This window comes from Marmota flaviventris, chromosome 6 (genome assembly GCF_047511675.1).
Source record: "Marmota flaviventris isolate mMarFla1 chromosome 6, mMarFla1.hap1, whole genome shotgun sequence".
NCBI classification, from domain to species: domain Eukaryota; kingdom Metazoa; phylum Chordata; class Mammalia; order Rodentia; family Sciuridae; genus Marmota; species Marmota flaviventris.
Genome location: NC_092503.1, coordinates 22,697,103 through 22,724,596, shown reverse-complemented (window position 1 = coordinate 22,724,596; position 27,494 = coordinate 22,697,103). Strand labels below are relative to the sequence as shown.

General features: G+C 39.4%; 1 protein-coding gene across 16 annotated transcripts in view; it reads right to left on the bottom strand.

Annotated features, from left to right (window-relative positions):
- Hivep2 (HIVEP zinc finger 2) overlaps positions 1-27,494 on the bottom strand; it is a 184,509-nt gene that overhangs the window by 17,344 nt on the left and 139,671 nt on the right. For 10 of the 16 annotated variants that reach the window (XM_071612968.1, XM_071612970.1, XM_071612979.1 and 7 more), the window contains 3 exons: positions 16,079-16,172; positions 7,690-7,734; positions 1,140-6,700 (listed from right to left, as the gene is read on the bottom strand). In XM_071612968.1, coding sequence (XP_071469069.1) covers positions 1,140-6,326 — 5,187 coding nt within the window. In that variant the 5' untranslated portion in view covers positions 6,327-6,700; positions 7,690-7,734; positions 16,079-16,172. Of the gene's footprint in view, positions 1-1,139; positions 6,701-7,689; positions 7,735-16,078; positions 16,173-23,789; positions 23,876-27,494 lie in introns of all 16 variants that reach the window. The other 6 variants (XM_071612978.1, XM_071612981.1, XM_071612982.1 and 3 more) reach the window with 3 other exon arrangements.

The window sequence follows — 27,494 nt, the reverse complement described above, 5'->3', positions numbered from 1 at the left end:
TGCTTTTTTCTAAGACACAGTTGTCCATACCTCCCACTTTCCCATCATCTCTCAAATAAGCCTAAATGCCATGCTAAAAGGACAGGGCTGGATACATAAAACAAGGGAAACTAGGGATAAAGTCAAAGAAGAATGGCAGTTTCCACCAAATAAACCCAACATTGTGAGAGCACACACACACACATGGCTAGCACTTATTCTGTGCAACACTAATTAAGACTTAAAAGAGACTTGTTTTGAAGTAGCAATTAGAAAAATCCTATATTAAGGGAGTCATCTCAAAAGTCATTGAAGAGAAAGAGTAACTGACAGAAGTGAAAATATATTCTTAAATCCTCTATTTGCTGCATTATTAATTTACCACAAATTACAAAATGCCTGCTTTTATATTTTTATAGTTTTATATGTAAGGCATTCAAGTGTTTCTATAGGAACAAACCAGCCAATAACTTAGGAAAGTAAATTTTGAAAGAGAGACAGAAATCCCTGCAGCTGGGGAGTCTGAGGCAGGAGGATGGCAAGTTCAAAGCTAGCCTCAGCAGCTTAGTGAGGCCCTAAGCCACTTCAGAAGACCTCATTTCAAACTAAAAAGGGCTGGGGATATGGCTCAGTGGTTAAGCACCCCTGGGTTCAATCCCCAGTACCAATAAAACAGATTTTAGTGACAAGTATTGCCAGAGAGAACAAGCCCTCTGCATCTGCCACCTTCAGTTCTAACCCCTTTCACGCCTACTTCCCAATCTCTTTTCAGCATTCACTACTCCCCACTTTACAGCCCCAAATCACAACTCCCAGAATTCTTCACATCTAAAGTAAAGCAGATCAGCGAAGTCACTTAATACTAACACAGACCCAATTCCTATGGGTCTGAAAGGAAAAGGACCCACAGAAATTAGTCCTGGAGGGAGAATTCACAGCATCTGGATAAAGGAGATATTTTCCTTCTTTGGGACTTTTCCAAGGACCCTGAGGTCCAAGTGCAGCCAGTGGCTTTTCTACCTCTGGGTAAGGACAGTGTTGCTGCCCCAAACCGGATCTTAATTTCACTAGCATTTTTAGGCCTTCTATCTTTTCCTGTGCGCATACTGCTCAGCAATCAGACTTACAGCACAAGTGCTCTCTAAAACAGCATCCATTACCTGTGCAAACTGTTTCCAAGCACTGGATGATGTCAGCTTGCCGGTTCCAGGCCTGTGCATAGCAGCCAGAGTATAAATTTCTGCAGTGATTTTTTGCTTGGACCTCAGAAGAGCCAGCGTGGTCTTGGTGTTCAAACCTGATGGGTTTGGGTTGCAGGAACTAATGCACCATGAAGCATAAACTGAGGATTTGAAAGTGGCCTGTTGCACAAAATTGGGTTTTGTATAATTCAAGAAGCACCAACTCACAGTAGTAGTTGTCCGCAGACTGGGAAACTGAAGAATCTGCTGGAAATCTGCCACATCAGTGAAAAGAAGAGTTGAGTTTGCCACGTTTCCACTGGGACCAGAGCCCATGTGGACCAGCATGCCAACAGGTAGCTTCTGGCCCTTCCCTTCCTCTTCCTGCTGACTGTCTCCGGTTGGCAGTGAAGAACTCTGAGGACTCATGCTCATGTCCGATGCGGTCTCATCAATGTCTAATTCATCTGAAGAATCTCTGCTTTCTGAAGGCCCGCTGGACTTCTGCCCAGGAGCGGGGGCCCTGGAACCAGATAGCATCTCCCTGCTGGGCGGGAATGGCTCCCTTGAGGGGCCACCGACAGCTGGATGGTCTTGAGATGAAGAGGGCGACAGAGAGGAGAAGGACGATGACCTCGACTGGGAGCCGTCCTTTGGCTCAGAAGCACACCCTTGCCGGACCAACTGGGGCTTCTGGGGGCGGGATAGGTCCTTCTTGATGTCTGAGTTGGTCAACTCCACAGCACTGAGCTCCTCCACTATCTGCCCATACATCTTTTCTTCTTTGACCCGTTTCTGCTGCTTCGTTTCCATGAAGAGCTCCAAGCTGCTGGCTGGAGAGAGCATCCGCTTGCTGCCTCCAAGGGAGGAGGCGCTGTCTGAGGTGGAAGGTAAACACAAGGGGATGGAAGATTCTAAGCCAAGGGGCAAGGTCTGAGGTACTTTCCAAAGGGGGTATTTTTCCAAGTCCACATGCTGCCCAAGCACCTGGGCAATATTGAACCCTATCCCTTGCATGGCTGCATTGGTTACCAGTGTTCTTTGGGTCATATTCTCATCAACTTTGCATATGACAATTGCAGGGCTGTTCTGCCCAAGGATCTGAGAAATGCTTGTGTACATGACACTTCCATAGGACGGAACGTGGGTCTGGATCCGAACAGGAACCACTGTGCCTGGTAGGGATTGCAAAGGACCAGTATTTGCCGACCCGAAATCTTCCTGAAGAACCTGTTCAGAGGGAGTATCACTTGACTTACTGCTCGGGTCAGAAGGAAACTTTGGAGGAAGGTTCTTTGAGTGTAGCCCTGATGTTCCTGAATAACAAGGGTAAGTTTGCTCTTTTGTGTGTGTATAGTCAGCAGACTTCTTCCCAGTGTGTTCAGCAACGTGCTCTAAGGGATAGTTAGAATGAATTTCTGCCTGGAAAGAAGGTTTGCTGTAGCTCTTCTGAGGATGAGGAGCAAAGGGATGGGGGAAATGTGCCTGCCACCAGGGAGGTTGCTGAGCCGGTAAATGAACCATACAGACGGTGGGGTACTGAAACTGAAACAAGGCATTCTGGATCGGAGAAAATGGAATAGTCTCTTGATGTGGAAATAAGTGTGGCTGTTCAGGCAAGTGCTTGCTTGTCATGTAGGATGTAGGCTGAATCAAGGGGTTTCTCAAAGATTCCTGACTGTCCATGTGCATGATCTGTTGTTGGGCCAGGTGGAGTGGTCCTGAGCTCAACTGGGCACAAGGACCCACCACCTGCTTCCCTGGGTCATCTGGCGGAAGAGGCGGAAGCACAGAGGATGGCACGTGGTGCCATGCGGCCCTGAGGCCAGCGTGCAGCTGCTCCATCTGCTCCTGTTTGACACTTGGGTCCACACCGGCCTCACCTTGGGCGATTTCTGGGGAGCCACTGAAGGAAGCCTGCCGCACCAAAAAGCATTTCTTCCTCTCCCGGGAGGGGGATAAGGTTGAGGCTGATGTTCCCGCCACAGGGGCATGGGACAGATTCCCATAATCAAATGATTTACTCCGAACCTCTGGGACTTCCGTTGGGTGAGGACAAGGCATCTGTTCTGAGGAGCAGCGACGCATCTCTTTCTGGTGGTGATGGCCTGGAACAGACAATGAGTAAGAACCAGCAGGGACGGTCAAAAACTCGGAATGCTTCCCAAACTCATCCTGCTTGGGAGGGGCAGTAAACTTAACGGATTCCTCTCTTTCGAAGGACATGGAAAAACTAGAGCTGTGGGACAAGTTGCTTTCTTGACTGGGGCTGCGAGAGAGGCCGGTGCCTGTGGATTCAAAGCTGGACTCTCCGGAGGAGTGCTCCATATCTGCCAGTCGCAGACGCTTCTTTTTGGGTGGCAACTTCTCCGCAGGGAGCTGAGAAAGGGTCTCGCTTCTCTGGGGCCACTGGAATTCCTCCACTGGCTTTTCCGGCTCTTTACTCTGGGCTTCTTTCTCCTTCTCTGGTTTATCAGGCTCCTCGGTGACTCGAATCTCAGGGACCTGGATGTTGTGCTGGCGAACCAACCGAGGCTGTGCGTGATAGGACGGCTGTGGCACCTGTGGGGTCGGGGCTGGCTTCCCCCCGCTTTCTGCATTATACCCAGGGGGTGCCCACTCTGGGCTCACGGGGGCTTCCGGAACCTCACTGTCACATGTCTCGGATGGGGAAGAGGCTTTGTCCTGTGTACAAGTCCCAAGTTCAGCTGACTCGGACCTTTCAAAGGAATTGGGCCGGCTCAGCGAGTTCGTGTGCTGAATCACGGAAATCACATTGCCAGGCGGTTTCCTGCCCCCTGGGTCTGACATCTTGTCAGGATCAGTGGCTGAAAGGGAATCCTCTGATCCCAGGGAGGGACTTCCAGAGTGCAGTTGGGGTCGACCCGGGTCAAAGCGCTCAGGGTGACCAAGTGAAGGGTTCTCAAGTCCAGCCATGGGAAATCCGCTCCTCACTCCCTCCTGCATGTGCAGTTTGGGGTCATATTCTGAAGCCATGATGCTCATGGGAGTACTGACGACACTGCTGCAAATCATGGGGGTGTCCTCCTCATCTCCTACACTCTTCTCTTTCCGACGTTTTCTGTTTTCACATGTGGTTCCAAACATGGTTGGCACTCCCTGCACTGGCACTGAGGAATCCATAAAATATTCTCCATGTTTTAAAGAACTGAAGCAGGAAATGTCCCTGTAGCTTTGCTTTGGTGTTTCAGGGTCTTCCCACTTCTTATAGGGTTTCCGGCAGGTATCATAGTCATACCCAACCCTGTCCCCAGGAACCAGTTTCTTTTCCTTGAGGGATGAGCTGGTGAGACTCTTGGACACCCTGCCAGGGTGCTCGGCCTCCATGTGCCCTTCCTGGACTGATGGCAGCTCGAACGCCGCTTGTCTTCTTAGCATGCGCTGAGGGGGTATGCCCACAGTGCCCGGGTAGAACACATCGTCGGACCCTGTCATCCTTTCATCAAATGAGTGGCTTCCTCTCAAAGAAGGAGGAATACTTAAATTAGTTGCTGAAGAAGTTGGCATCGAGTTGCTTCTAATAAGTGGGGAAGAGTCTATAGGAGCTTCTAAGAGAACCGGGTTGCTGACTGGGAAATTTGCAGGATACAGTTTTCCTTCATTCCTTACCGATGACGGAATAGTGTGGGGTAGCCTGGACTCGCTGTTGAATTTCGTGGACTTCAGCAGGCTTGTTTGACTGGGTTCCACTTCCCCCTTGCTGGGGATCAGCTGCGAGACTGGATCTTCAAACATCTTGACGTCTAACCTGGTGTTTACATGAGGTAATGGTTCCATGATGCCCTTCCGTCCCATGGTGGCACGCTCCTGACCTGTGGGTGTAACACTGAGTGTATTCCTCGGACTAAGCCGACAGTATTTTCCAAAGATGATTTCTTCATAAGACTTTGCATTGGTGTTGGGAGGGCTTATTTGCTGCTCTGCACTTTCTGAGCGAGAAAAGTAACCTGAATCAGTGCTTCCTTTACTGTGCGGGCTCAGAAGGTTGAGAGATGGCTCAGAATCTTGTCCTTTTTTCTCTGACAGTCTTAGTGCAAGTTTCTGTTTAACTGTATGAGAGTCATCAGCCTTAGTATTTAAAGATGGGTTTGGTAGCATATCAGAGCCAATATACTGAGAGCTTTCGTTAGGTAGCGGAATTCCACTTTTGGGGATAATCAAAATCGGCACCTTCATTGGACCTCCCAAGGACTCTTCTAGGGACCCGTGGTAGCCACCTCTGCTAGCAATATCCAGTGGGATGGGTGGGCCGGGGCTCATTTTGTCAGAAGTCTCAGCAAACAAAGAGCTCTCCTCATCTGTGTCTGTACTCTGTTCACCATCCGAATGTATTTCTGCTTCTACATCAATAAAACCAGCCTCCAAGTCCAATTTAGAGACAGCTGACTCTGTGAAAGGTACTAATCCTGCCTTAATTGCATGGGCATGTGACTTCCTGTGCTTGTACAAATTGCTCTTTGTCTTGAAAGAGAAACCACAAGGTATACATGGATATGGCCGCTCACCAGTGTGGGACCTGATGTGTTTTTTCAGAACGCTTGGTTTGGCACATGCTCTGCTGCAGTAAGGGCAAATGTATTTGCCGGGCTTTTTGGGTTTGTGCTCTTTCTTGTGAGCATCTTCTGCCTGTTCGAGACTTTTCTGGGAGTATTGGCTATAAGCAGGGTTCAGGCTTGAAATCTTTTTTCTAGGAAAACCACCACTGTGGCCATGTATAGGAAAAGGAAATAAGTCCTCGGAGGCGACCGATGGCAAAGGGCCAGGGAAAAGCCAGGGAGGGCCTTCTAGGCTCTGGTGTGGCTTGCCGCTGTGCATGACCCCCTGTGGCAATGAGTGCTGAGGGAAAGACAGTGAATGTTGGCATGAGTAGAGACTTGGACGGTGCGGTGGGTATTGCTTCTCTGTGACTTGCTGCACTGATTCACTGGGTGAGGCCAGCTTCCCAGAACCAAACAGCTGTGCTGATGCTGTGTTTCCAATCTGCTCAGGATCAATTTGTGGTTGCCGCTGTCCTTCTTGACTGCCAAAAGTGCTCATCTTAATAATAGCCGATTGTTCCTGTCTCCATCTACCTGATGATGCTTTATCAGTTTCTCCAGACCTTGAGGTAGCTTTTTGTCCTAGAGCTGTGTCCCCAGTGTCCATTTTGTTGTGCCAGGTCTTAAGTGCTAGTTTGCCTGAAAGCCGTGCAGACTCATGGAGTGTCTCAATGCTGTGCTTTTTAAAGCTTGGGCGCTCCCATGTTCCAGAGTGTCTGCAAGCTTGCTGACTGCCCCTTCTCTTTGGAACCTCCCACACCTACACCGTAGTCAATAGGCATCAGATGGGTATGTCCTTGTACCAGGCTATAACACAGTTCTCTCCATCATAGAAACGTCCATCCAAAAGCTAAGTGCAAATCTACAAAGATTTCTTATGGCATCTGAATGTTTTCAACTAGGATGATGAATAGTCTGGAAGAAATTTTGCCCATCAACTATAGCAAAGTTCAATTGCCAGTTTCTCTAAGATAAAATGGCCTGAAGGGAAAGAGAGAGAGAGAGAGAGAGAGAGAGAGAGAGAGAGAGAGAGATTGTTATAACAGCCATCAAATAAGAAACCAAAACCAATCATCAATAATCATCCTGAAAGTAGACAAATTAAAAATGTTATTCATTCCAATGAATTAATTTTTATAGCTGTTACACTAATTTCACAATTAAAGGATGTTAATTTCAAATTTAGCATTATGTCATGAGCATTCATCTCTCTTTCATGTTTGAATTTTGGTCACCCTTTTATAAATGCTCCTTAAATTTACTTAGAATGAAGAATGGCAGTGTAGCTCAGTGGTACAGTGTGTGATTAGCATGCAAGAGGTCTGGGTTCAATCAATAGAAGAGAAAGAAAGAAAATAACATTTGAAGGCAAACATATATATATATATATTTTAGTTGTGGATGAACACAATACCTTTATTTTATTTATTTATTTGTATGTGGTGCTGAGAATTGAACACAGTACCTCACATGTGCAAGGCAAGAGCTCCACCACTGAGCTATAACTCTTTATAGCTTTTATTTATGAAATTATAAGATTTTTTAAGTTTCATTAAAAATTTTACACTACTCCTAACCAAGTTTTAAGACTTGCATGAGAAAGTGTATTACCTATCTCTAAAAAAAGATCTATTTTATAGTTTACTATAAAAAATATACTTGTATGTAATATATTCCATAATATATAGCACATATTAACCTAAAATGTATAATCATAAATATACAAAACCTGTTTTATGGTTTTATAAAATATATTAGTATAAAATATCCTATGTGCCATATTAATATAACATACCTATATGACATAATAACACGGGTTAGTAGGGCTAGATCAAGGATGGAAGAATCAAAGATTACCTCAGAACTCTGGAAAAGGCAGAGGAGTGCATCTAAACAAAACAATCATAAAACCTTCATAAAATGGAAAGCAAAGCCTATTTGGGGGACAGTTTAAAGACTGAAATGATTACCTGAATAGTTTAGAGTTCTCATGGGCATGATTGTCCTGATGCTTCCTGGGAACAAAATAAACGCAGTTAGAAAAAATTGTTATATTACACCATGATATTGCTATATGCAAATACAAACTCCAATTTCCAGTTCATTATGTAAAAGACTCACAATATTATGTGCCCTAAAACAAAAACCAGGGACTGTTTTAGATGCACCATCTTGGAACAATAAGCTCATATTCAGCAAGAAAAGTAACCACAATCAGTGCTTTTTTCACTGTGGACTCAGAATCTTATCCAAAGAGAAAAAATAATTAAAAAGCCATAGTATTCTATACCAACGGTGAATTATCTGAAATAGAAATCAAGAACTAGGAATAAATTTAACCAAAGAGGTGAAAGCTCTCTACAATAAATATTATAAAATGTAAAATGTGGATGAAGGAAATTAAAGAGATACAAAAACTTGGAAAGATAGTCCATGTTCATGGATTGGAAGAATCAATAGTATTAAACTGAACATACTACTCAAAGCAGTCTGCAGGTGCAATGCAGTCCCTTTTGTTCTGTGACATTCTTCACAGAAACAGAAAAAGTAAACCTAAAGTTTATAGTTTATATGGAAACACAAAAAGACAGAATAGCTAAAAGCCATTTTGAGCAAAAAGAACAAGGCAAAGAGGCAAATACTATTTGAGTTCAAAATATATGACAAAGCTGTGGGTTGTTAAAGCAGAATAGTATTAGTAGGCATGCAACACAGAGACCAATGAAGAGAAAGGGGAGCCCAGAAGTGAACCCACACATCAATAGCACATAAATTTTTGGAGTTTTTTTTTTTTTTTTTTTTTTTTTTGAGGGGGAGGATGCCAGGGATTGAACTGAGGGGAACTTGATCACTGAGCCAACTCCCAGCCCTATTTTGTATTTTATTTAGGGACAAGGTCTCACTGCCTCGCTAAGTTGCTAAGGCTGGCTTTGAACTCATGATCCTCCTGCTTCATCCTCCCTAGCCAAGGCATAGGGTTTCAACAAAGGTCTTAAGAATACACAAGGGAAAAAGGATGGTCTTTTTAATACATGGTGCTGGATAAACTTGATATCCACGGGCAGAAGAATGGATCTAGACTACTACCTCTCACCAGTTGTAAAAATCAATTCAAAATGACTTAAACATAAGACCTGAAGTTATGAAAATACTGGAGGGAAATATCAGGGAAATACTTCAAGACACTGGAATGGACAAGACTTTTTTGGAGAAGGATGCCAAAAGCAAAAAAAAAAAAAAAGGCAAAAATAGGTTAATGGGATTGTATCAAATTAAAAAGCTTCTGCACAATGAAGGAAACAAATCAACAGAGTGAAGATACATTTACGAAGTGGGAAAATGTGTTTTCAAACAGTACACCTGACAAGGATGACTTCCAGTCTAGATAAGGAACTCCAAAATATCCATAGCGGAAAAACAATCCAACTAAAAAGTGGAAAAGCCATACAAATAGCCAACAGGTATATGAAAAATGCTCGACGTGACTAACCATCAGGAAATTTAAAATACAAAACACAATGAGAACACCTCAACCCAGCAAGAATGTCTACTATTAAAAAAACAAACAAAAAAGATAACAAGTGTTGATGAGGATGTAGGGAAAAAGGAAGCCCTTGCACACTATTGGTAGGAACGCTAATTAGTAAGAGTATGGAGTTCCTCAAAAAATGAAAGTAAAACTACCATATGATTGAACAACACCAATACAGGGTATATCTATATATCCAAAGGAAATGAAATCAGTATATCAAAGAAACATCTGCACTTCCAGGTTCACTACAACCCTATTTACAACAGCCAAAAAATAGAAACAGAGTGTTTACCAACTGGTGAATGTAAAAAAAAAAAACTGTGGTACACAATGGAATAGTACATAGCCAAAAAAGGAATGGAATTTTGTCCCTGCTACATCATGAATGGAACTGGAGATTACTATAGTAAATGAAATAAGCCAAACACAGAAAGAAAAGTACCACATGATCTCACTCATACGTGGAAAGTAAAAACATGTATCTCACAGAAGTCAAGAGTAGAATGGTGGTTAACAGGGGCTGGGGAGAAAAGGGCAAGGTGATCAGTGACTATTAACACAGGATACAAGGAAGAAATTTTGTATGCTTTTGTATAGTAGGGTGACTATACATGACGATGAAGTACTTCATATTTCAAAAAGCTATTAGAGAGGATTTTGAAAGTTTTCATTATAGAGAACTGGCACATGTTTAACCTGATTGCAACGTTACACATGTATATACACACTGAAACATTGCATACTACTCCATTAATATGTAGAATTCTTATTTTATGTGTCAATTAAAAACAAAATTAACTGAGAAATTTTAAAAGTCACAGAAATTGCTTCTAAGATATAAGACTATCAAAAGATCTTTTTTTTTCCCCCAAATGTGATTTGCCTAGTTCTAATTCTCTAGATATTAAAAAGTTGAGAGTAAAAACTGGTTAATAAAAAGGATGCCACCATGCAGACTCAGTGCAGATCCCCAAACTACAGTCAACACTTGCTCTTATTTCCATGGCAGGTTTGCTCCCTAACATAGCATGACAGTCAGGGAGGCGAAAGCAATGGGCATTCCCACAGGAACCCTGAGTCTTCTGGGTGAGAAATCTCAGATATCTGTGGCAAGACATCTGTAAGCAAAAGTTCCCTCTGCTAGGACCTACGAGGCACAATAGATTGTAGAGCAGTTGTTGAAAAAATAAAATCACAAACAATTAACTTTAATTTGCTAAAGTTTCACTACTGGAGTTTTAGATTTTCCCCAATAGAGATTTTTCCCAGCATGCCTCTGGTTGAAAAGTGATGGCCTCTTAATATTCCAATGCAAATTTAGTCTGTCAACTCCAGAAACAAAGTAACAAGGAAAAAGACAATACTGAGTCTAATGTGGTGGAATTTGTGTTTAATTAACTAAATATATAGAGTTCACATGGACATGATTTCTGCTGGACTTTTGGAGGTGAATAACACCCTTTAAAGTGGAAGGAGTATATTCCTGATTAAAAACAAAACAAAACAAACAAAAAAAACCCCTGAGTTCTCAATTAGGACTCGGGTCTTGAACACAATAATTTCTAAGTTACTTTTCAGATTTACTATTTTATTCCCATATTGATCTGGGTATGTAGTTTAAGTGCTAATGAAAGCCAAGATCACTCATTGGAAAATTCAAAATTTTAAATGCTCTGAAATCTGAAACTCTGAGAATCAACATGATGCCTTGTCAATGATTCCCCACCGGTGGGAAATTCCACATCTGACCTCATGGGACAGGTTGCAGCCAAAACACAGACACAATAAAAATATTATATAAAATTGGCCCCAAAGGGCTGGGCACAGTGGTGCATGCCAAAATCCCAGTGGCTCAAGAGGCTGAGGCAGGAGGACTGCAAGCTCAAAGCCAGCCTCAGAAAGTTAGTGAGGCTCTGAACAACTTAGCAAGACCCTATCTAAAATTAAATAGTAAATAATGATTTTGAGAAAAGGCTGGGTATGTTATCTAACTGGGTAAGTGCCCCTGGGTTTAATCCATGATACAAAAAAAAAAAAAAAATACCCCAAGGTATGTGTATAGGCTGTATATGAAACATAAATGAATTTCATGTTTAAACTTGGGTCTCTTTTCTGAGATATAACATATATACAAATATTCCAGAATCTGAAAAATTCAGAATCCAAAACACTCTGGTTCCAAGAATATCTGGTGAGGGGCACCCAACCCATGGTAATAATAATGGCTATTATGTGCTATACATTTGCTCTGTGTAAACACTTGGTCCTCAACACAGTCCTGGGTGAGAGGTATCATTGCATCCAAGTGACCCTTGAGGATGATGCTTGGGGAGGCTGTGTCAGAACCAGAAATTAACCCAAGTGGGGCTGATCTCTGAGCCTAGGAAGTCTCATCTCCATCCTCCCCTGTCTCATGACAACTTAAAATAATACATCTTCAATCATATTGTCCTAGAGATAATTTCATTTAATGTCAACATTTGAAATGCCTTGACTTTTAAGGTGCTGAGGATTGCGTAAGAATTCTGGAGTGGCCTCCAAATGCCACTTCCTAGAAATCAAAAAAGTTCATGATTTAAATAATGTTCAAAGCATATGTGCATAAGGAAAGCACCAACTGGGCAACTCCTTGTGAGCAAATGATAAATTCTCATAAGAAACTGTTTTCCTTTGGTTGAAAATCACCAGGCATGGTGGTATAGTAGCTGGTAATCCCACCTACTAGGGAAGCTGAGTTATGAGGATTGCAGACTCAAGGCCAGCCTGGGCAACTTAGCAAGACCCTGTCTCTTAATTTCAAAAAAATTAAAAATAAGGGCTAGAGATGATGTATCTCAGTGTTAGAATGACCCCGGACTCAATCCCTAGGCCTGAAATATATATGTATATGTGTGTATGTATATATATGTATGTATATATATATATATATATATATATATATATATATATATATATCCCACTTCCTATCTTTTGGTTGACACTATGTATAATTTTGTTTAGAGAAACTTCAAGTTAAATAAGGGCATAGAATTTTATTTTAAAACAAGACTAGAATAACATATTGAATAAATGGTTAAACAGAATATAATGTTTTCATTTAGCTATGCGGTAATACCTTTATAAATCAGATGTTTTAATTTATGTGTTACAGTAATAAACTAAATCCATTACACCACAGACTGAACACACACACTTCTCACCCACTGAGTAACAAAGATGCACCAAATAAAATTCCAAGACAACAATATCTTCCTGTCAGAGAATGGACCAGTAAATGAATAAAACTGACTTATGTGACTTTCAAAAGCAAATATCTACTTGTCAGAACAAAACTTATCTAGAACATTAAGCTAATTTTTGTTGGCTTTAAGTTTTAGAAGAAGGCTAATCAGAAAAAGCCCTATGCAATGTTTTCTTAAAAACCAGTATTCTAAGATGAACATAAGATTGTCTTATACCATAACAGCATTGATTATCTAGAAAACCTGTAAGATTCAAAATTGAATCCTTGTTAAAAATAAGTAAATAAATAAAACTCAGTTATGCAAATAGCTTTTGTCAGGAAATCCTCTTCCTTTGAAATTGAAGTCAAGTAGAATTTCTAAGAAAAGTCTGTGATGTCCTACCACTGACTCGGGAAACTAGATGACATTGCAGACAGTGATTCCTCCTCCTGGGTCTTTCAGGAATAGCTTTCCATCTGGAGGTCCCATTAGTATGGGAACCCCTGGCATCCACATTCCTCTGAAAGCAGCCTCTAAGAATCATGCTAGGGAGCAGGATATCATTTTCACTTCACATGAACCATTTACATTAGATTTTAAATATATTCAAAGATGCATTTTTCTCAGTAACACTACCATTGGGGAACCTTCACCTAAATGCTACCCATAAAAACCACTTCCTTCCTTGGAGTTTCAGAGACATATAGAGAAAGGTATGTGGGAGAGAAAATGAGTTGATGGGTCCTTTTGGGAATTTACTGAACCTATTCATGAACCACTAAAAATGTGGACTATTTCTATTAATCACTTATCTACAGTTGCTTTATCTTGGAAACTGAAAAAAATATCTGCAATAGAAATCATGTGCGTCATAGATCTATTACTGTGTATGACGTGTCTCTTTCTTTAAACCCAGGCAGGATTGGGGCATGTTCAAGTGTCTCTGCTGCTCTCCTCAATTTAAAGGAAAAGAAATTCACCGTGAAAACATAAGGCTTTCGAAGTTTAATCTCAGATTTGACAATAATGTCTTTTTTTTTTGCTAAGTGACACTTTTACTAAGTTACCTAATTCTTCTAAAAATGACAAGAAAGAGTTTGTGCTTTATTATTAAAATGTACGAAAATACTTATAGATGGGAAAACATTTTTATAAGTGGATTAGAGAAGAAATTCTACATTAAATGGATCACTGAGGAAATATTTTCATGGTCCTCAGGATATTATTACAAATCACCAAATAAACCACTGTATATTCCACAATTTTAATTTTCTCAATATACATCTACTTTCTGCAGTAATGTGGTTAATTACACCTAAGTTATTTCTCTATGATCACATCAACTCAATTCATTTTTCAGATTCTCAGTATGTTAAAAGCAAATCCCGTTTTTTTTTCCAATTGACTTATATGTTTAAAAGATGGAATATGAGAGCAATTCTCATGTGAAAAGAAAGGAGTTATCATTTTATTCACTGGGATTTCTTTTTATGGTAATCAAACCCACGCAAAGTCATTTTTGGCACCCATTGCCAGCAAAGGAGCAGTATTCCAAACACAGCTTCACATTCACATTAAAATTTTTCCCTAATATTTTTGAGTGCTAAGAGGATATAACTCAGGGCGATGACTTTTGGGTTTCCCACGGATGGTGCTACAGCCCATGGGTGTCTTGCAGTGGTGAAGTCAGGCAATGTCTAGCAGTCTCCCCATGTTTCTCAGAGGTCAGTACTCTTGAAAAAGATCTAGTTCAGGGGTAATAAAATTCAAGGACTGGAGCAGAAGAAAAGGAAATTATCCTTCATGGAAGAACTGCCTATTTCTAAAAGGGAGCCCTCTCCTTTGACCACTCTTGACAGTACCACTCAAATAAATATGGTACCCAGCTAAATCATGTGCTCGGAGAGGTGCCAGAAGGGAAGGCCCAGGAGCAGCCTCCTGCAGGGATCTCCCTCAAGGTCTCTTCAGGATAGCAGCTGAGTGGGACTGGCAGTGAGGCAGGTTTGCTCTGCAGGCAAATAAAGATCCACAGTATCCAGGGTTGTCAATCTGGGATCTTTTGCTTAGAAAAACACTATCTCAGGGCGGGGGGTGGGGGGTGGGGGTGGAAAGCCTTTACCACAGCAAATTAATCATTACTTGACTGGTGGCAAAAGTCAAGGGAGCATTAAATAATAACATCTTAAATAATAATGGAATAAAGCCACTGGTGAACTTGCCTTCCTTCCTTGCGATATTTGAATAATAAGGCATTTCTTGAAATTAAAATGGTTGTTTGGTCAGTTATTTGAAGAATTTGGTGATATTACAAACAAAATATATGTCTTATGATAATATGTATCAAAAGACATTTTGAATATATTCTTTCAAATGACCTATGGGTCAGTTATAAATTTTTTTTAAGAGAGAGATAATTTTTTAATATTTATTTTTTTAGTTTTCAGTGGACACAACATCTTTATTTTATTTTTATGTGGTGCTGAGGATCGAACCCAATGCCCCGCGCATGCCAGGCGAGTGCGTTACCGCTTGAGCCACATCCCCAGCCCAGTTATAAAATTTTTTTTATGGACCTGTACTTTTTATGAGAATCAAATCCAGTGCCTCACACATTCTAGGCAAGTACCCTACAGCTGAGCCATAACCCCAGCTCAGTTATAAAATATTTTGAGAAGAACAGGAGTGTGTCAGGATATCTCTGGCTCAATACTAAGAGTCCCACCACTCACTGGGACATGCAGGCCCACCACTGCCCAGAGCACACGGGCTCAGAGGACACCAGATAACGGAAAAAGGACCTTACCAAAAAAGTGTGCCTGGTGCCAGCATTCAACTGAATACAGACTTATTTCCACAGGATGATTTTTAAAAGGCACCTTCCTGAGAGCCAAATTCATTATAAATGCTTCTTTTAATAAAAATCCCCCTTAACAACCTCAGTTCTTCCTAAAACGAGCAAGTTGCCAATAGGAGAATAAATACTGTCTATTATGTGAAACTCTGCCAAACAGTTCCGAGAACTTTTAGAGAAAAGCACAAACACTGTGATGATCACCCTCTAATGTGACATACTCAAAATCTAATTTGATATTTAAAGCCTAATGGAACACTGAACTGTATTTTTCCACGTGGGCTGCGATTCGGACATCATTACTGAGCTTTGTAGAGTTTGCAAATTTAATCAAGACATTTATGACATTTTGATTATAACATGCTGCTTTTAATATTTCGTCATAAATTTCTTTATAACTTTTTACAACTGATTGCACTTTTCTCGGAGCCTATTTTCCCATCATATCCAAAGTTATTATGGTAAGGATTACTTAGGATTTACTAAGCAGAATTTCACATGGAAATAAACTGCCAGAAAGAAATGTTCTCCAATGACAGAAGGTTAAGAAGGTTCTGATTAAAACTGTTCTATTGTGAAAAACAAAGTAAAACCAAACTTTCACGTTTTCCTCTCTAAATAGAACATGCACTATTTCCTCCCTGATTTGGTGACAAAATCAGTTTATATGAGTTCATGGTACAGCAAAACTGCCTTAAGTTAAATGTAAAAACAACAGAAAAAAAAAAAAACAATGAATTTTAGTTATTAACCTGTTATCCTCATATCAATAAACTGCATCACAACCGTCTTTGATTTCCAAGATGTCAACTCTCTCCATGGAACAAATGCACAACTTCTGGGGATCTGAAGGGTGAATAAGAAGATTTAAATGATGATGACACTTGTAATGAATTTATCAGGCATGCTTACTCTTCACCCCCCAAAACCGCCTGCCTTTAGGAAAGAAAATTTGGGACTATATCTCCCAAGCATGTTTTTTTTTTTTTTTCCCAAGGAAAAATTTCCTTTCTTTTAACATACTGTAAATGTTTTGCATAAATAGTTGTATTAAAGGGGAATTTCCTGTAACAGCAAGAATGGATACAATGATAAAAATAATGCTGGAGTTAAAACTTAAAGTCTTGGAACTAGAAATTATACCACTGCTGTCCCTGCTCACTCTTCTACCTTAAAGCTGAGATTCATACATAGCTTCTTCTGGAGCATCAGCAACAAAACTTCACAGTAAGATTCTCAGAATACCTTGTAGTAAATTCTTTTTTTTTTTCAACAGTTATGTTTTATGCTAAAATTAATTTCTTAATGAAAAGTCCAAAACTAACTAAAGTAAAATCCTGAATCTCCACAAACTGTTAACTAATGAAGAGAAGGGCTTTCTCATATCTGGAATTAATATTCATCTATGTCTAATGCAAAGAAGTGCACTGAAGATCAAATTACTTAATCCAAGTAGTTTAATCAATCAACCATCTGAAGACGACTTAGTTCTTAATTTAAAGCCCCCCCAATAAAACAGTACTATGCTACCCCTAAACAGGTTTATTGTATATTTGTTGTTTTTAAAAGATATTGCTTCTGATTCCTGACAAGTTATTTCCAAAACTCTTGTCAGAAGGACTAAAGTATTAAGATGTGCCTTCCCTTAGGATCACTTCAGAGAGGCATTTGAAGTGCTAAAAGGAAGTAGTCTGTTTTCATATTCCTCCTCTTCTCTACACATCCCTGAAGTAGGGCTTTGGGACACCCTGTGCACTTGGAGACATGAATCATGTAGGCCCACTCGGTTCCTCAAAAGACACAAAAGGAGCCAAAATAGCTTCTGCAATTGAAGCAAGAATCACGTCAGCAACCAGATGAATGTGGGTGGTCAGATAAGATTCTGTTACTGCAAAGGGCAAATTATTAAGCAAATGCTGGGTTTATTTTCTTTTTAAAACTTTGTTCTTCTTGCCTCAAAACAGCCATTTACTAGCTGTTACGGAGACACCTGACAAGCTCCACTCTTCTCCAAATTAAAAGTTCCATCAACACCAAAGAACATGGTGGAGGAATAGTAATGGTCTCCAATAAAAAGGATACAAAGTTGTCTAAGATAATTAACTGCTTTTGTATTTTAACACAGCAAATATCTCTTTTTAAAAAAATAAAGTAAAAGTGCTTCTAGAGGAAAAATTAAAACTGCACCTTGGTAATATCACCTAAGCTAAGTAAGACATGTCATCCTTCAAAATCAATCAATCAATCACTGAGCTATTTTGCATTCCAAACAAAATTCCCCAAAGACATAAATGGGCCAAGAATATAAAGAAACAGCTATTGATAAGGGGAAAAAACCTTGCAGTATGCAATGACTGCATATGACTGGTAATCCCATAGTCATTGAACTAGGCGGCAAGAAGGGAAAAAAACGCTTAATTCTCAATTAGGTCAGTACAAAGAGTAGATGAACATTCCTGCCAATAGCCTCCATGGACCAGGGTGCAGGACACCCCTGCCACACCAGCTGAGACTGGGGCAATGTTTGCAGTTCTCACTCTTCATTTCCAGTCTTACTTTCTTGGACAATGGCTACTGGAAATGGGAACAACTCCTTTCATGACATTCTCGTACCTCTGAAATTTTAGATTATTGGAGACTCCCCTTTTCGCCCAATAAAAGAATTTTGAAAGTTGTTCAACAGACTTAAATTTGCATGGCTTAAAATTTGTGACCTCTTAATAAAGTCTGATTTTGTTGTGAAAAATAAAAAAGTATCAATAATAATGTCATGCATATCTTTTACTTTATAGTAGCTTCCACAGAATTAGTGTGATTTTTTAAAGCAAAGGTCCTTCTCCTAAAATTATGATCTATATTTGTTGGCAATAGAAGGTACTTATATTGCTTGAGCGGTTGCCCAGTGAAACTTTAGCTTCTTGCAAGACTCACCTAAGAGGCATATTAAGCCATTAAGTCATAACTTGTTTTAAAATAATATGGAATAGCAGACGATGGAGATGAACAATCCTACCAACAAAGATATTTTTAATCATCTATCTTCTACCGATTATTTGATCTGACTCTTGATTAGCTTAGTGATAACAACCTATGAATATCCAATAATAAATATCTAATGCCAAGGTTATTAGTTAGGGTTTCCTCTCTGTGACCAAAATAAACATGACTTAGAGGAAGAAGGGTTTATTTTGAGCTTAGAGTTTCAGAGGTTGGATCCATCATCTGATGACTCCGTGGTGGAGCATCACTGTGGAAGGGCTCAGCTCATGGCAGTCAGGAAGCAGAGGGAGGATGGGAGGATCCAGGGACAGAGTGTATCATTCCCAAAGGCATACCTCCCCCACTTCACTCCCCACTTCTCCAGACACACCTTACCTACCCACATTTATACTTTAGATGAGAGTTATCACAATAAAAAATTATTCTTTGCATAAGAAAAAACAATAAACCGGACTTGGAAAGAAGTCATGACACCCATGTGTCTCAGTTAAGGGCAGTGGTGAGCATGACATGTTTGAAAGAGTGGACGATGCTCTTGGGCCATTAGAGAAGGGACATTGCACTTTAGTTTCATAGTGGAGAGCAGAGAAGATTCAAAAGTAGTGGCTAAAGATGGAAGAAGTGCACTAAAAGAGAAATGGATGTTGAAGACACACACCATCAATTTCACAAGCCTTTTGTAGAGACACATCTTTCCCTCTATCAAAACAATAGCAACCAAAAAAGGTCTAATGGCTCATTGTTCTACTTTGCAATGACAAGACTGGCCAAGTAAGAGGAGACTGAAGGTGCTAGAGAGGGCAGGTGAGGATAGGCTTGTACAGGAAGCATGCACACACACACACACACACACACACACACACTGACCAATGTGATGACAACAATGTGATGATCATATCTTTATAAAGAGTTTCAATATGAAGAGAGGACTTGGGGATGGGGTTGGAATGTACAGAAGAAGAGAAAAGGTTAAAGAGATATGAATAGGGAAGGGGGAAAGTGGGGACTTTGGAACATGGGATAGTTTATTACTGAGACAGAGCAGAAGGGTTGGAATAGTCGAGATGGTACATGGGAAGAGGGTCTCCCCTTGAGTTTTCACAAGAGGAGGCTGGGCAAATGAATGCACACTAGGGAACTCTGCCATTTTGTGTGGGGTTCTGCTTCTAGAAATGGCAACAGACACATGTTTGGAAATATCATAATGTCTCCCATAAACATGTACAATCGTCTGTTAATTTAACAAATTTTAGAAGCTGGAGGTGTAGCTCAGTGGTTCAGTGTTCACCTAGCCTCCATAGGGCCCTGGGTTTGATCCCCAGAACCACAAAAACCATTTTTTCAAATGATTCCTTTGGTCTACTGCTGTTTTTTCTAGAACACAGAAAAGACAAAGTACTGGATAATTTAAAACTACTAAAAACAACATAAAATCAAGTACATATACACTACTGATTGTTACCCAAGCTTCCTTAATTCGGGTTATGACTATTTTATGACACTTTTAGATATTTATTGAATGCCTACTACATGTTGGAAAACAGGCTAAATTTACAAAATACAAGAAAGGAAAAGTCAAGCACAGTATTTAAGAGTTAAGAGTGAGACTTGTGTGAATAAATAAGGTCAACAAGGTGTTTTGACATGCATATAAACATAGCACAAGGCAGGATCCTACCTACAGAGTTAGAAAAGGCTTTACGAATGCAGTTACACTGAGCCAAATTTCTAAAGAAAACTACACACACTAATATCCAAAAGTAGACAGCTTTCGACATTAGTTATAGAGATAAATATACTGTCAGATGAAATAAATGTATAAGGCTGTCATTTGGTTTCTCTATAGTGGTATCTACTTTATTTTCATGTGCTGGAACACTGGGTTCTTCAGGATGCTTGAAAGTAAGGTGTTCTAGTTAATCCAACTTTAAGGTTAGGTAAAGACCTCAGTTATTACTGAGGTTTGGTTTCTTGAACACATATTTGGCATCAAATAAGTCATATATCAAGCTAATTTGTTTTGGAAGCAAATAAATAACTATGAACTTCAGTCACCATTTAATTTTTTGAGTTTATTGTAAATTAGAGGGAGTATTTCATAACTGTGAAAGAATTTAAAAATGGAATTCTGCTAATGATGAAAAAGGTGAGAACCAGAGAAGTCAAATGCTTGCTTAGGGACCCATAGCACATCAGGATAGTTCTGGACCATAGCTTAGGTCTTCAATCTTCTAAGTCAGTTCTTTTCCTCTGTTCATGCTACTTCCTCTTATTAACATTTATAAGTCTGGTCCTATCCCAGAAATGAACTGCATGAGTAAAAGAATGAAACCTGAAGAATAAATGACCTTGAACTTTTAATAAATAAAGACATTTATAACGATAGCGAAACACTAATGCTCCCTTGAATTATTTACCATTTTTTACAGAAGATAAATATGAATTAAATGAAAACCTCATGTTCTTTCCAAAATAAATGAATGTTAGCAAAATTTGGTGTCAAATAATCCAAGTTTTCAAATGGTACATTAGTTAGTATTCCCCAAACAAAGCAATGACTTAATACATGAGCAATTTTTAGCATCAGATGTTTTTTGTTATCAAGATTCTTATGCTCTTATAACAATAACAACAATAAAAACTTTTAAAGTTTATATTTTAAGTAGAGTCATGAGATTACCTTCCCAAAAGCAAGGACAGCCCCTTCATCCACAGCCATTGGAGCTAAGCCTCTGGGTTCATAATTGCAAATTTCCCCCCAGCAGGCTGTATATAAGAAAATCCCATCTCCCCAGGTGCTTTAGCAGAATGGTGTGTACTACATTGCTTTGGCAAAAGGGCAGGGCTAAGTTGATGATGTTTAATACAATTTAAAAATCTTAGTAACAAGGTGGTGAATGCTTATAGTTCCCAGTTACTTGGGAGGCTGAGAGGGAGGATTGCTTGAGCCCAGAAGTTCAAGGCCAGCCTGGGCAACATAATGAGACCCCCCATTTCAAAAAACAAAATCATTTTTTTGCCTTCTAATTTTTGATACATTATGCTGCTTTTCTTTTGCTTTCCTTTCCTTTCAATTCTATCTATCCTACCCCTTAATCTTAGTATGGTAGGTAAATAACTACTTCCTCATCTTAAATATTTACTCTTAAACTAAATATTTGGAAGAATAGGGATGAAACCAAAGGAGGTTTATTAACAGCATACCACAGTGAGAAGATTGGCACAACAAAGTCATAATTCCAATGTATTATTTTCTCAAGTTTTATCTTTTCTGGTACTTATGTTTACTATTTGGTTGCTACTGGTATCACAAAAATAATGTCATAGTTCCTTCTTCGGTTTTCTTTTTTACTCCTGAGTGTGACAAGACTAGCAAAAAGAAAGAACAAGGTTAATTGTGGATTATGTAAAGACAGAGAATGGAAAAATTAAATTATGAAATGTGTGCTGCATTCATAAGTACTCTAAAACATGCTGATCTTGTCCAAAGAAAATCCATCTTTCAAGGAAAATATCCCCTAACAATGGAAGAAATACCACAGCAAAGAAGGGATAGCTGAAAACTTAAATTGCATCTCATTAAATTGCTACAGATGGTTCTCAGATGTGATGGAAATAAATTGTCTTTAGTCCCCTTATACTAGGTCTACATACAATAAAGATCCCTCAAAGAGAATCAATGCAGGACTTAGGACATGTGCAATCCAGCCAGATTGGTCTTACCTAAGTCTACTAACTGTACTGCTGAAAGAATCAATTATTTTTCCTCTCTTGGTGATTCGTCCAGAGACTGAGGAAATTGGTTCTCCTGCCAGTGCAGAGATAAACAACCTCAGGAATCAAAGAACAAACCCTGATTTAACACTGCTCCAAGACCTATGAGGTGTAGAAGGCAATCAGATCCCATCCCTCAGGTCTTTAGAAATAGATATATATGACCATTGCACATAGCAAATAACCAGAACATCAGTAGTTACCAAGCAAATAACCAAAACATCAGTAGTTATCAGAATTTAAGAAACCATTTGATCAAAAAGGCTTCAAGAACCAGGTAGGAGAGACAGAGGTGAGTGACCTAAATGGAAGCCATGCTTTACCCAAAGGAAATAACCAAAAAAATTTACAATTGCATGTGCTACCTGACTATTTAGGTAGTCATTGGTACTTTGACAATCTCTAAATGGTCTTCATTTTTTCAGGCTCATCTTAGAATATATCATTGCCTACAAAGTTAAGGTTAGAAAAACTTGTTTGAAGCAGGGTCTTTAAAAGATCTTATCGGGCAAATTCCACACAATTCAGATTTCCATCTGCTGGCGCACTCAACTCAAATTACACTTTTCCCCAAAACTTCCATATACTCATATAATGATATAAAGTATCACTGGGATGCAGTTTTAAATTTCATCTGAGTTTGAATCCAGCATTACTGTCTTATTTACCAAAAGAGAACCACAATGTATTCAAGATTTCAATTTAAAAAACTTCAAATACAAATTAAGAATAATGTATATATGTGGAATTCAGGATAAATAAGACAAGATTCCTGCCTTCAAAGAGCCTACCATCTATGGGTAAGAAAAACACATAAATAATAAACTGTAAAAGCAACAAGAGGCATAAAATAATATCATGCACATACAGAACCAGAGATCACTTGGCAATGCTGCATTTGAGATACATCATGCTAGTTCTCGTAGGAAGGTTTGATATGGCAGGTACAGATGCAGAGGAAAGGCATTTTATGTGAACCTATCATCATGCAATAAACAAGAGCAAGGGAGGCTGGAAAACAGGCTGTGTGACTATGTCATCAGGCAGAAGGAGGCTACAGGAGTTGTGGCTGAGAAGGAGCTGTGGTGGCAGAAGGTAAAAGAACTTGGACAGACAATGGCAGTCGTCTGTGACTGGAGCAGACAATGGACACAATCATAAAGGAATGCTTTAAAAAGCTCGAACTTCAATCCCAGCTCTTTCCATTCCCTTTTAGACCAAATTCTGCAAGTGTGTAGGCTGATAAAGAATCCAGATCAAGAGGAAGTTTGTTTTGAGACCTAGTGCTAAGGGAGAAAGAAAATACAAGTGGCAAGATAATTAATGGCACAAACTCTTGGAAAACCAGGAAAGAAAAGGGAGCTCAAAAGCATAGATTAAAAAGGGTCAGCTGAGGAATAAAGAATGGGAAGCTTTTATGCTTCAGACTGGAAGGAAGAAAGCATGGTTAACCTTTCATATGGAGAGAAAAAAAAAAAAAACCTCAGGGGTTTCATTAAGATATTCTTATCTCAGAAAAATAGAAGAGTGGGTTGTCCAAGGGACGGGGGATGTATAGAGGTGGTTGAGGACTTGATGAGTTTCAATAATCACCCATTCTGAGCAATGAATGCATGGAACAGCCTTAATAAGAAAATGATTTCTTATCAAGCCATTTTAAAAGAGTATCTTGTGTATGGTGGTGCACACCTGTCCTCCAGTTACTTGGGAGCCTGAGTGGTGAAGATCACTTGAGTCCTTGAGTTCAAGGCCAGCCTGGGCAACACAGTGAGATGCTGTCTCAAAAAAAAAAAAAAATCATTTTTGCTTTCTTGTTTGTAATAAGTCTTCCTGATTTTCCTATGCTTTTATTTTCCCTTCCTTTCAATTTCCTCTATCCTCATCACTCAAAATGTAAACCAAAAATATTAATTTAGCTTGATCCTCCCAATTTTTCACTTATTTCCCTAGACTCCTGATTGACTACAGTGTTTTATTTTCATTGCTAAAGGTCTGTGAGACTTGATGCTGATTCTATGTATGTTTATGTCAGCTCTATAAATTTGAAGGTCATTGCAATCCAGAGGGAAGGAAAGATGGCTTCTGGATTAGAAATTAAGGCATCTGAGGCAACATAGCCACAGACTTCTACCTTTGCCCCAGAGAAGGTGCCAACCAGCAAAGCATGCTGTCACAAGTGGCCCTCAAGACACTAAAAGCCATCCTTTAGGGTTGGTCATGAATATTCCTACACTTTGGATTCTGAGAATACACTAAACTTATGGCTGAGATTCTAGAGGCACAGAATGGTGTGGTGTGTGAGGCATTTAAACTGCCCATCTTCAAATCACAGACGAAGCACTCACTAGCTATAGGTCCACAGGAATCTTGGCGTCAAGGAAAGTAATGATGTCAAATATCAACTCCCTCATCCAGTTGTGAGAATTCAGTGAGCACTAAGCACTTAGCAGAGTGGCACAGGCAAGTGTTTAAGTGTTCTTGTTATTATAGGTTACCACTACCCTGAGAGACTTAGCGTGGGTCTTGGTGACCCCAATGTTACCGAGGTATATGGCCAACCTAGAGTGTGAGGCAACTGCTCTGAGGATAAGGGCTTCCTCAGGCTCCCTCAAGCCCAGCCTGGTCCCAACCTAAGCCCTTGAGTCTTAGAACCACGATGTACCCATTGCATCCATGGGGTGGGGGGCACAAGGGAGGAGCCTTGGTTGAATTCCTCCACAGCCAGGAAAATCTCTACATAAAAGTTTCTCAGGATTGACCATTTATCATGGTTTCACTATGTGCTCTCGGACAAGGCAATTAACCTTTCTGATTCTCCCCTTTTCACTCAAAAGATGAAACGTTGATTTCTCCCATTACAACCTGGATGTCTGGCACGGTAGGTTTTATAGTTCAGATCTAGAATGTCTCTCAAAAGTGCATATATTAAAGGATTGGTCCCCAGATAGCAATGTTCAGAGGTAGGAATTTGGGGAACTGAATGTGTCATGAGGGCTCTGATCTCATCTATGGATTAATCCACTGATAGGTTCATAATTGAATAGACTATTGGGAGGTGGTGGAAACTCTAGGAAATGGGGCTTGGCTGGAGAAAGTAGATCACTACGAGTGTGACCTGGAAGGGTATATCTTGTCCTCAACTCCTTTTTCTCTCTGTGTCTCCTCTTTCTCTGCTCTCCCTCTCCATCCTTACCTCCTGGGCAGTGTGAGCTGATAGCTTTCCTCCCTCACACCCTTCTGCCATGATGTTCTTTCTGCCCCACCTTTGGCCCAAAGCAATACAGTCAGCTGACACAGAACTGAAACCTCCAAGCACAGGAGCCAAAATAAATCTCCCCTTCTTTAAGTTATTTTTCTCAGCTATTCTTTTCACAGAAACAGAAAGCTAACACAGTAGGTACTCCATAAATTGATTTTTAAAAGATAATGGAATCAAAGAAGAATTCTGTAATAAAATGCAGTGATTAAAGATATCATAAATCATAATTCTGTATAATTATCTAAAAATGGAATAATGCAAAAATCATACTGGGGTTGGGGTTGGGGTTGTGGCTCAGTGGTAGAACGCTTGCCCAACACAGGATTCAATCCTCAGAACCACATAAAAACAAATAAATAGAAAAAAGGTATGCATCTATGTACAACTAAGAATATTTTTAAAAAAAATAATCATATTGTGCTTCATTCTATAGACATTTAATAAATATTTATTGATGGCTCAAACATTCACTTTTTAGTGTTTTAGATAATTGATGTGTGTATTTCAGTGTTTAAATCAATAACTTACCAAAGGGAATTGATTGTGATTCTGTGACACATTTGTTTTTCCAGCACACTGATTAGGGAAGTATGCATTGTTTGTTATGATAGGCAAAGTAAGGTGTTTATTTAACAATTAGAAAGGAACCATCTATCGGGTCTCAATTTCAGGAAGAAATTTATTTTTACATAAACCAGATTTATAGACACTCCATTTTAAGCCTATTTTTAAGTTGACAGCTAGAGAGCTATGATCTTTTCTTCCCCCCTTTCTGTAGAAAGTAGTAAGGGTTTTTTTGTTTTTGTTTTTGTTGTGGTGGTGCTGGGGATCAAACCCAGGGCCTTGTGAAAGCAAGGCAAGCACTCTACCAACTGAGATATATCCTCAGCCCAGAATTAGCTAAGCTTTCTAAGTATGTTTTAGTTATTAACATTATTTCTTCTTTCAAGTATTATTTCTACCTTCATTTCCCATTGTCTCAGACTCACACTAAATATGCACATATACACACATCTCAAAAACAGGGATTATCACAAAGAACATAATAAATGCAGCTAGGAACTATTTCCGAAACTGAACTTATTTGTGTATTTCAATCATGTTTGGACAGCACAACTGTGAAAACTAATTGGTTTCAGGTACATAAAAAAGTAATAGAAACTCTCTGAATATTTGTCTTTTCCTCCAGCCTTCAACTACATTGATTCTAAGAAAAGATTTTGCAAATGCTACAGAAAAGGTACATGGAACAAAACTCAATAGAAACACTAATTATTTTTTTTCTCTAAGAAATTGCATATGAATAATATGGAAATAATGCGGTCAAATTATATTATCTTTGAGACATGGTCAAATTTCCAGCTACTGTCAAAGCTCAGTTGGAGACATGGTAAATGTATCTGACATATTCTTGGACACAGATAACTTACACTGGCAGATCCTACATACAAATCTGGTGCAGTATACTGAAGGGTTTGGATGAAGATTTTGTGTTTGCTGAATATCCATGGGGTTAAAAATCAGATTTAAAAGCACAGACATTAGTAAGTTTTGAATCCATTTAATTGGAAAGCATTTCAACTTTTAAATCAACCTCTCCTTTTTAAGGCATAAGCATTAGCTATTATTTGAAGCATTACTGAGATTTTAAATAATGAAGTAAAGAAAGGACCTGAAAACCATTTTCAATGTCATTTTGATTAACCAATTACATGTGATTTAATTTGACCTTTCTTTTCAAGTAAATCAAAACAGAGAATATGTGTTTAGAATTCCTAATTTGGATTTCAGTCAACATCGACCAATATCTAATATGGGCATATTGCCTTAGTTTCTATGTTCTTCACACCTATGTAATTAATTTTAAGAACATAATTTAAACAATACAGCCAGAAATTATTCACCCTGAAAAATTATAATAAATTTTAAAAATGCGTTGGTTTCAGCTTTAAGCAGCTAGCCAATATCTGTAGGCCCACAAATGGTTTCAATTCACACAATATTCAGTGAATCCACATTAACTGATGTAATGTGAAATCTCACTTTCATTCTTTCTCATCTATCACTGAAGGGAAAATAATTTGCTTGAAGCAATCTTATTAAGAATTTTTTAGGACCGAGGTGGTAGCTCTGTG